The sequence below is a fragment of the Nanorana parkeri genome, unplaced genomic scaffold (genome assembly GCF_000935625.1).
Source record: "Nanorana parkeri isolate BGI_ZX_2015 unplaced genomic scaffold, ASM93562v1 scaffold118, whole genome shotgun sequence".
Lineage (NCBI taxonomy): Eukaryota > Metazoa > Chordata > Amphibia > Anura > Dicroglossidae > Nanorana > Nanorana parkeri.
Window position 1 is genome coordinate 852373 of NW_017306386.1, and position 10080 is coordinate 862452.

General features: G+C 41.0%; 1 protein-coding gene across 1 annotated transcript in view; it reads right to left on the minus strand.

Annotated features, from left to right (window-relative positions):
- ATP2A3 (ATPase sarcoplasmic/endoplasmic reticulum Ca2+ transporting 3) overlaps nucleotides 1-10080 on the minus strand; it is a 175316-nt gene that overhangs the window by 81874 nt on the left and 83362 nt on the right. Inside the window, exon 5 of the mRNA XM_018553372.1 lies at nucleotides 5822-5960. Within this exon, the coding sequence (XP_018408874.1) occupies nucleotides 5822-5960 (139 nt within the window). The remainder of the gene's footprint in view (nucleotides 1-5821; nucleotides 5961-10080) is intronic.

The following is a 10080-nucleotide window of genomic DNA, read 5'->3' on the forward strand; positions in this document are numbered from 1 at the left end:
GGGGGGTGGCTGGCAAAAAAGACAGTTGAAGTGCCAGCTTTTTACTGCTGTTCATGCTCTAATGGTAGTCAGGATAGGGGTAATATGGTGCCTTTGGTCGCCTAAAGAGAAGTAGTTAAAGGGCTTCAAGGGAATTTAGCTTGACCGCTGCTAGAATACTGAATTACTGGTATCCGGGTTAAGCCACCGGTCCACAGTTACCAGCTGGGTAGCCAGTAAATATTTATGGAAATCAGGCATGGATAACCTCCCAGTAAGGTAGCTCTAGTGAGAGTAGGCATTTTGTATCAAGGGGGTGGTGTACTCAAGAGAAAAATGGTCAGTAGTTGGGCAAGTATTTAAAAAAGTATACTTTATAGATCACTGGTTGGGCCTCCTCTTGAGTGTGCAGTTCAGTTTTGGTCACCAGTCCACAGAAAAGATGTCCTTGAGCTAGAGAGAGTCCAAGATCAATAAAGCCAAGATACCCAGATCAAATTTAGTAGCTTCACTAAGCACATGTTAACTTGACCAAAACTGTATGACTAATTTACCTACCTAAATAAAATTTCTTAAGCTGTCTTTTATCTTCATTAAACAAAAATGTGCTAATCATGATGCTACTCATGATATAGTTTGTGAAAATATTTGTCTGTTAATTTAAGAACAAAATGTGTCAAACATGATGCTAATCATGATACAGTATAAAATATAGTTTCTAATCTATTTGCAATTCTTGTTTTGCAACTTTGCCATAAGACTATAAGCTAAAACAGATCTTGATACTGTTCATTGTGTGATATTAACGCCATTTGCAAAATAATACATAATAACCAAGGAACAAAAGCTCAAAAGCGCCCCCCCCCAAAAAAAAATCCTTTGCGTGCCAGGTTCGCGTAAATGGTAAATAAGCCAATGGGTGAAAATAATTTTAGAGATCTCATATCAATTTTGACTTTACAGCCAAAGGCAAATCCTTAATATTTCCCCAACAGATAACCAAAAGGTTACTCTTTAGCTGTCCCTATGGCAATGGAAGTGTATACAAAAGACTTTCATCAGTTTATGTGTAGTCATGCAGCATGTAGATATCTGCCTTTAGCGTGGATCCTTTAGAATGAACATATTCAAGGACTGAGTGCTTTCTTTGCTTTCTTTATGCTTGGGGCACAACAATGGATAAAGACTTTTGAATCAAGTGTGAAATACAATTATTGTTTTTATTTTGTCAAATATCAACTTACAAAACGGATTACTTTTGTAAAACCTATATAAAAGTGAAAAATTTTCAGTACATTTGTACAGGAATTGCCAAAAGATATAGACATTTCAATCAGCCGCACAGAAACTGGTGTAATCTCTCCCACACCAATGCCTCTCACGTGTTTCACCAGTATGATTAAGCTCAGGTGGTGAAATGCGTGAGTGTCGGTGTGGGAGAGATGTCATGGTGATGTATTTGCTATAACACAATTTATTTTTGATTTTATCTGGAATGTTACCACAATAAAGTTGGATTTTTATGGACACTGGTTTCTGGGCAGCTGATTGTACAAGTATTGCCAAAGGAGTGGGAGCACACTAGCCTGCACCCGATGCATACATTTCACTGACAGCGGTGGAATTGGAGTGGTGAGTTCTTGATGCTTTTTGGATATTACAAATGTCTACCTCTTGTTGCAACTGAGGAATGTCACTATAAATTAGACATTTCTATAGCTATATAAACACAAAGGTAATGTATGGTTTTATAGGTATTATAATCTTTTGACTTAAAAACGAGGGAGCTGCCCACCAAACTTTTAAATTAATAAAACGAATATCAAGCGAGACCTCCAAGATGAAGGCTTTGGAATTAGACGCACTTAGGCCCATGAGAAAGACTTGTATTTATATTAAGCTACACAATTTCATATTTACATAGCACTCTACAACCCTACATTTTCATAAGCTATAATATTAATATCCACAGACCTGTTAAATAATCGAAGAAAATAGCATGTTTGAACTCACCATAAAGTTATTTTCTTAGAGCCCAATGAGAGACACAGGAAGTCTTACCTTTGGGTAATACTGCCACCTATAGGCGGATTGGACACTGGCAAAACAAAAAAAAAAACGGAAGTCTAACTTTTGGGACATACAAAAGCTGTCCAAATGAGGGATGACCCTTAAAGCAAACACTGACAGGCCCAAGAAAAACATTGAGGAACCATAGTCTGCCTGCAGCTCAAAGAGCTGTCTGAAGGATAGCATGCCGATGCGGATTGCAAAGGTGGAATTTAGAGAACATGCAACCAGAAGTCCAGGTGGCAGCTTTGAAAATCTGGAAAACAGCTGCTCAATGCCGAAAAGCCCAGACAAACTACCAGATCAAGCAGAGTGTGCCTTGACAGGAAAGGGTGGAAACTGATCCTCAAGAACATAAAAAGGTATACAATTGTTTGCCTGAGCCACCTTGAGATGGTGGAGTGAGAAGTTAGTGCACCTTTATGGGGTCTATCTGGGGTTACAAAAAGGGAATCAATCTTCTGAAAGAAGCAGCGGCTGAGTAATTGAATTGCACAGCCTAAACTACAGAGGGAAATTTCCTTTTGGTGAACTGGAGCCGGAGAGAGGAATACAAGGAGTGCCACCTTGTGGGTGACAGGAGAGGGAAATGTCTCTAATGGGTGGGTTCAAATGGTGGTTTCTGAAATGCAGAGAGCCAGATTCTGATCTCAGAGTCACAGAGGAACGAACCGGAATAGATGCACAGGAGACTACCTGTGCAAAAAAAAAAATTAATCAAAAAGTGAGAGGCCAACGGAGGAGGAGATGACAGAGCTGGTGGGTTCCATACAGAATTTCTGGTCTTGGAAAATAGACATTTTGAGCTTTTAGATCCAAGATGGGGTGGATACTCCCTTAGGGTTTGGGAACGGTGAACAGGTTGGAGTAAAATCCTTAAAACCGTTCTGCCAAAAGGAACTGGGGCAATGATACCTTGGTGTATACGACCCAACAAGGCTTGATGAATAATCTGTGTGGTGACAGGGTGGTTGAAGGATTGGAGAGGCTTACCGTGTGCAGTAAAAGCAGAGTAAGCAATTTCACTATATGATAATAGCCTGAACAAGTGAGCAAGACAGAGAATAAGGCTGCAGTTCTGCTTTAATCTGTAGTTTAGCAAATTCTTCATATAGCACTCAAACAGTCACAAAAAAAAAAAAAGTTCCCCTACTGCAGTTTGTTTGTGTGGCCAGATTACCCTGGGGTGCCTTTGGCAAAATTATACATGGAAACAAATCATGTTTTACTAATGGCAAGGAGAAAAAATAACACAGGGAAAACAGTCTACAATTTTCCAGTAGGCAGAAACTCCAGCTAATCAGCAGTTTTAGCCAAGTCTTTATTTTTGCACATAAAAGGCTGCAATATATAATGGTCACAATTTAGCATAACTAAAGTTCTTTCATAAATTCAGTCTAAGCATTTCCGGATAACAGACTAATCAGATCTTTAGGTGGAACTCCAGGCAAATACAAACTTTAGTCTGGTTATGTATCCATAAAAAAGGCAGATGGTATAAGTAGTATCCAAGTCTGTCTATATATTAAAGTAACACTAAAAACTCAAAAATTATATATTAAAAATAAGTTATATTATATAATTAATGACTGTGTACCTTAAGTTGTCATTGTTCAGCTCTAAATGCAAAATTAGTTTTATTTTTCTCCATCCACAACTGCCTGCCAGATGGTGGCTACTTTTCTTCTCCATGGTTCTTATGTGTGCTGAAAAAGTAACCACCCTCAGTGCTCGTTCATGTGAAGGACTACAGTCAGACATGAGAACTATGAAGCTCTCAAGTCTCCTCTTTAGAATCCTCCCAGTCTCCGCCCAATAATCCTTCTCCTCTCTAGACTCTAGGGCTGCAACAACTAATCGACATAATCGATTATAATCGATTGAAAAAGTTGTCAACTTTTTCAATAATCGATTAATCGGCTTCCGATTGGTTGGCCCTGTTCACGGCTCCACACACGCTGCACGCCACACCTCCTCCCCACCTCACGCTCGCCGCTGCCAGACCCGCCCGCATCCACACCTCCTCACGCTCAGTGCTCGCCAAAATCCACGATCGGCACAGGTGCGCGGGGAGAAGAAGTAAGGAGGAGCAGGCGTGAGGGAATGACAATAGGCCCATGATTAACCGATTGATCAAACTTAATAATCGTCCAACTAATCGATTTTGAAAATAATCGTTAGCTGCAGCTCTACTAGACTCTGCACTGAGCTCGGATTTCTGGGTTGAGCTGAATGTTAGGATTATCGCAGAAGTTTGTTTTTTTTCCAACATTAAGTTTCTGAAGACATTCAGCATGTCAGCTGTGAGCAGGCTCAGACTTTTCTCCGAGTCTGATGGATAAAGCACCAACTTTTTACAAAAATTTTGAATGGACTAGAAAAGGGTTAAAAGTAGGTATGCACCGATACCTGTTTTTCGGTATGGAGTAACGATATTTATCTTTAAAGTATTCTCCAATACCGGTACTTTCGGGAGCATGGAGCCGACTTCCTGGTCATTTAGGAAGGCAGGCAGCGGCAACATGCTGTTTGACCGGCTCAATGCTGATTGGCTTGGAAGCCAGCTTCCAGGCCAATCCGCATTAAGATTTTTTTTCTTTTTTTTTTCTTTAAGAACACCTTGTATTCTGTGAGAAGTATGCATATATTTTGAACTGATCCAACTGCCAAGGTAGTATTGCCTTTTGGAGGTTAAACTTGAAACATTTGTTAATTTTTCAGGGGTGTGGACATTTTTTTAAAAACTACTTGTTCAAGGACTAAAGCGGGGCCTGATCTACTTGTCCCTCATGACAATCTACTCGTCCAGATACAAAAAAATTATTTTAACCCAAACCATATTTAGCAGTGCTAAGAAGAGCTTCTCATTGGTCAGCGCCGTCAGGTGACCTCGTTGACCAACGAGTGATTGCAATTTGCGAGCGAAATTCAGAATACAGGGAACATGTACAGACTGGTGGACGGGAAGGACCGTTCGCCGAAAAGGCAAGTATAAACATAAGTATAAACAGGGAGGAAGAGGGGGCCAGATTTGTGCGGGTGATTCCATTTTCCCAAATTACTTGGGGAAGTGAATTTACCCTTTAAGGCTGGTGCAAACTTGGGCAATCCCAGGACGCGTGATTGTGTGCGGTTGCATACAGCGACTGCATCCGCATGTATGGGGTTACATCTGCGTGGCAATCGCTGAAAAAAAAGGTACATGTACCCTTTTTTTTGCGTCACGCCCTGCTACTTGCTCACAGCAGAGCTAACATACTGAGAAAACCCCTTGCCCAGCGCCCGGAACTACATGTCCCGGGCGCTGGGCGATACGGGACACACCCCTGTTTTTAATACTAGTTTACTAACCACTGGGTAATGAGTAAGCTCAGATGTATGTGGCCGATTGTTTATATTTGTAAAGTTGTTGGATCTACACATTTGGGAAAAATATACTGTACAATGCCCTGTGATCATTTTGTAAAATTTTTCCTCCAGTTCAACACTTCAGAATTCTATTATAGTTTACAAGGGGCTTCTTTTCAGTTAGAACAGTTACATTTTGGAACTCCCTGCAGTGGTATCAGCAGAGAACATTCAATTATTCAAAATTCAATTAATACCTTCCTCATAGACCGTACTATACAGGGGTACAAGTACTCTGAACTACTAGATCACACAGGGACTCGTATACACAGACACACAAAAGGTTGAACTTGATGGACCTGTGTCTGTTCAACCTCACATTACTATGCAAGAAAAAAAATGTTCAGTTCATGATGTGTAGTACCTGCCACCTCCACAATGTCCCCAGGAACAATATCTCTGGCTCTTATACGCTGAACTCCATTTCGGTCCCCACGGATTACTTTTCCCATTTCTGGTTCATATTCCTTCAGAGCTTCAATGGCACTCTCAGCATTTCTTTCCTGCAATAAACATCAGCACAAAGCATTTGTTAGACAAAGTGAATGGTGGAATTGTGAACTTCTCTTGCTTCAATACTTTGAATCACTTACCTGCAACTATGCAAGTAAGTACTTCTAAATTTTTCCTGACCTTTGTGATGGGCATTCTTGTTTAATGTGGATCAAAGCCCTAACTGGACTACAATACCAAGTGTAAAACAGTTCACATGCGTTGTTATTTTGTCTTTTTTTTTTTGCATCTCAGTGATGCTGATGTACTCCAGCTTCTTTTCAACCACTGTTTTTGTGCACTTGCCTCAAGGATCACTGCATGTCACTGCTATGGTGACAATTATGGATATGCCTGCAAAATTGGCACGGCTAATTGTAGATTCTAATCGGAAACTATAAGGATGCCCAAACAGTGAGTGCAGCCAATCAGCTGCAGTCACTGTTCAGTCGTGAATTGTCTGCCCAACTTCGACAAAAGTTGATTGGAAAATCAAAAAATGGTTGCTGTCAGGGCCAGTGACTCGGCTGAAATTTGAGCAGGGTTTGGTCAGCTTTAGTAAGAATATCTAAACAATAACTCTTCACAAATAAGCCCTTCAATAAGACTAATATGTCCTTTCATTTTCCTGGCAGAACAAGTGGGAATTCTGAAGTTAGGGAACACCATTTACAGAGACTCTGGTTATAAGTGGATAAATTAAAAGTAAATGACCACTGCCAATAACAAACGCAAAACGTTTTCCCTGCAGTGTTAATCTCTTCTCAATTCCCCAGTATTGCATATGCTCTCAAAAGTAAATTAGATACATTTTAAAGTCGTTTGGGGCTTTTTTCCAGTTCTGGAATTTAGCTGAGAAATCTGCTAGGCTCCTTGGCTGCCAGCATCCTGTGTGACTGCAGTGCGCCAAGAACTTTCCAATGTATTTCATCACGGAGATCCCCATGGCTAAATTAACGGAACCACCCAGTACGCCTCTGCTTCAAGGGAATGGTAGTGGCAGAAGAGACTCTTTCCAGTACTAAAATAGCTATCCACACAATCATAGGATGCACCAAGTGCCTTGGTTTGCACCTCATTTGAAATGGAGATGAAGAAATACACAGAGAAACTCTGCAAATGATAAATGCCCTAGTGGTAACATATGTTTGGCTCCCTTAAAACTGCAATTGAAAATTGTATAAAAACAAACAAAATGAACACAGTAATGCATTAACTAGGGAAAGAAAAATTAGTGCATATTTAAATGCAATTAGTGTAAGTACCTGAATGTGAAGTTCGATTCCTATAATCTCTTAACAGCAGTAGAGGGGGAGAGGGAGACTTAACACTAGGAGCCAACAAGTCGTATGCACATTTACTGACAGAGGACATGCAGAAAAGAAAGGGCAAACTAATGGCCCTTTAATAAAACTGCTACATCATTGTCCAATCTGCATGTTGGGGGGTGTTTTTATCTGGTGTTATGCAGCAATGAAGGTTGAATAGCTGGCTATGTAGCTTGGCAGAAGTGCCTGGATCCAGGACAGACCAATTGATAGGAAGAAGTAGTGGCTGCCTCAGCAAGGGTGGGGATGAGTCAAAGAGTGCTGGATGTGCAACCAATGTACGCAAACCTACCAGATAAATTTGCGGTATAAAGCATGTTGCCTGTTTTTGCAAGTACTCAGTTTTACAGTAATCTTGCATTTGTAGCTGGCATTTACATTACATGGTCTGTTCTTTTTGTCATATGAGGATTTTCTTGGAAGTTTATTCTATTGGTCCACTGGACTGCTGTTCAGGAACCCTGTGCCAGCATGCTCTGCTGCTGCCTGTTGTGCATGAACTGTGGATGTTTGGGCTTCCATGAGCCCAAGCTGTTCATATACAGGGGATTGCATGAGCTTTGAAAAAGGTTGACAGACAGCACAGCTTTGAAAAAAAGTACAAAACCTAACTTGAAGATCTCCTTGGTGCCTGCTAGCCAGCTGAGGGAGTCAGAGATATTATACACACACACACACACACACACACACACACACTACCGCTGGTCATATACTACTTTTATACAGGTGCTCATTAGGTTTATGTGGGTCCATACGTTTTGCATGATAGTATAATTTTTGCCAGATGGTGTTAAGGATTTGGGAAGCTAGTCCTTGCTGTAGGATTCCTATCAACGTCTCATCCGCAGCTTGTAATGCACTCTTCATAATGGGATTTTTTTCACGTCTACATACAAACTGTTCTTTTGCTTTAGATAGGGTGCCTGGTGTCTATAAATTAACATACACTGGCATTATTATATGAGTAACTGATTGGGTATGTTTAAGTATGGTGCATGTAACCAATCAAGTGTGTTTTACATATCCATTTTAGTATAACCTACTAGTATTTAAAAAGGACCCCACAACAATTTCTCTCTTGTCCAATACTTCATGAATGTTAAACTACTACAGCCTAGAGTAAAATTGGACATGGAACTGCCACAAAAGGAGTACACCATGAAGCCCAAGATCCTCAAGCAAAAATGGAGGGTCAGTTGGGTCCTGCACTGCAGAGTCTGAATGTGAGAGCAGAGGTCTGGAGGTTGTCCAGGGGGAGGAAAACCTTGGACAAGGCCATGACTAGGATCAGGTCCAGATGCTACAAGAATTGAGATGGTTTAATTGCCGACTTTTTGGAGATTCAGGATCCAGAAGAAAGTCATTCATATATCCCACAATGGGGATGTCCTGAAAGCAAACTAGAGCAAGAAGAGAGGCTAGCACCTTGGAAGATAGGGACATGCAAGGAGACATCTTTGATGTCCGCAGAGGCCAGAAGGTCTCCCAGATGAAGGGACCCAATAACAAACTGGGCTGATTCCATATGGAATTCTTGTACCAGGAGAAAGGTGTTGGGAACCTTTAGATCTAATGTGGGATGCATGCCCATTTTGCCTTAGGGCCCATTCACACCAGATGCAGTCCGTTGCGTTTTTGAGCTGCATCAAAAACGCAGCACAATGATTTCCAATGGGATTCTGTTTTTCTGTTCACACCAGACTAGTCCGTTCCGATGCAGCCAGAAAAAGTACTGCTTGCACTATTTTAGCTGCATCGAAACGCATCGCAAATGCAACGGAACGCAACTAAAAAATAAAAACCCACAGATTTAGTAATGTCATCTTCTGGGGACTTCCTGTGAGTTGGTAGAGGAGATTAGGAATGGAACAGCTCTGGAAACATGGCAGACATGGATGCTAATCTAATAATCAAATATCTCTGACCGTCAGCAAGGGGTGCACCCAATAACAACATTATTACTATTATATTATAATAACCTCCTACGTTGGGTGAGAATGGCTATTGCCAACACTAACACCATGCCTTCAAACAAAGGAAGCATGTCTGAGATAGAAAATGGAGGAAAGTGCTGTGACAGGAAGAGGGAAGTGACATATGGTCTGATTTGCATTTTGAGAAAAAAAACTGCATCGGAAACGCATCAAAAACGTGACAAAATGCATCGCAATGCAATGGCTAAAAAGCATGCATTTTCAATGCAGTTCTGGTGTGAATGAGGCCTTAGGGAACAGGTTTGAGTAATAACCCAGAAACATCTCTTTGCCCAGAACAATGACCTTGAGAGAAGAGCTGCATCAGAGCACCCTTAAGGTCCACCAAATTTTACTGAGAAGTTAGCACGTTAGACAACATGGGGACATCCAGTGTGTGATTAAAACAAGAAATGGCTGAACACAAAATGGGGACACTCCACTTTTTTGGAACCCCTCCTCCATAATGGTGTTGCTGCACAAAGCATTTAGGAAGAGCAAAGACTTTATACAGGTCAGGCCAATCGCCCCACAAGACCAGTTAAAAAAGAGAATGCACTGGAAAAGTCTTAACAGGTTGGGGACTTTTAGAAAACTCAGACTAGTAACCTTAGTTGTAGCTGATGCATGTTGCTCCAAGTCTAGGCATTTGCAAACTGCATTATTAAGGACTGAGATTGTATATTTTGGAGCTATGTCTGCAAACTTAGCCTCCTATACAAACTCCTGAAGAAATAAAAAAAAAAGGAAGGAAGGAAGGAGGGAGGGAGGGGAGAAAAAAAAAAAAGGAGGGAGGAAGGAAGGAAGAAAAAGGAGGGAGGAGGAAGAAG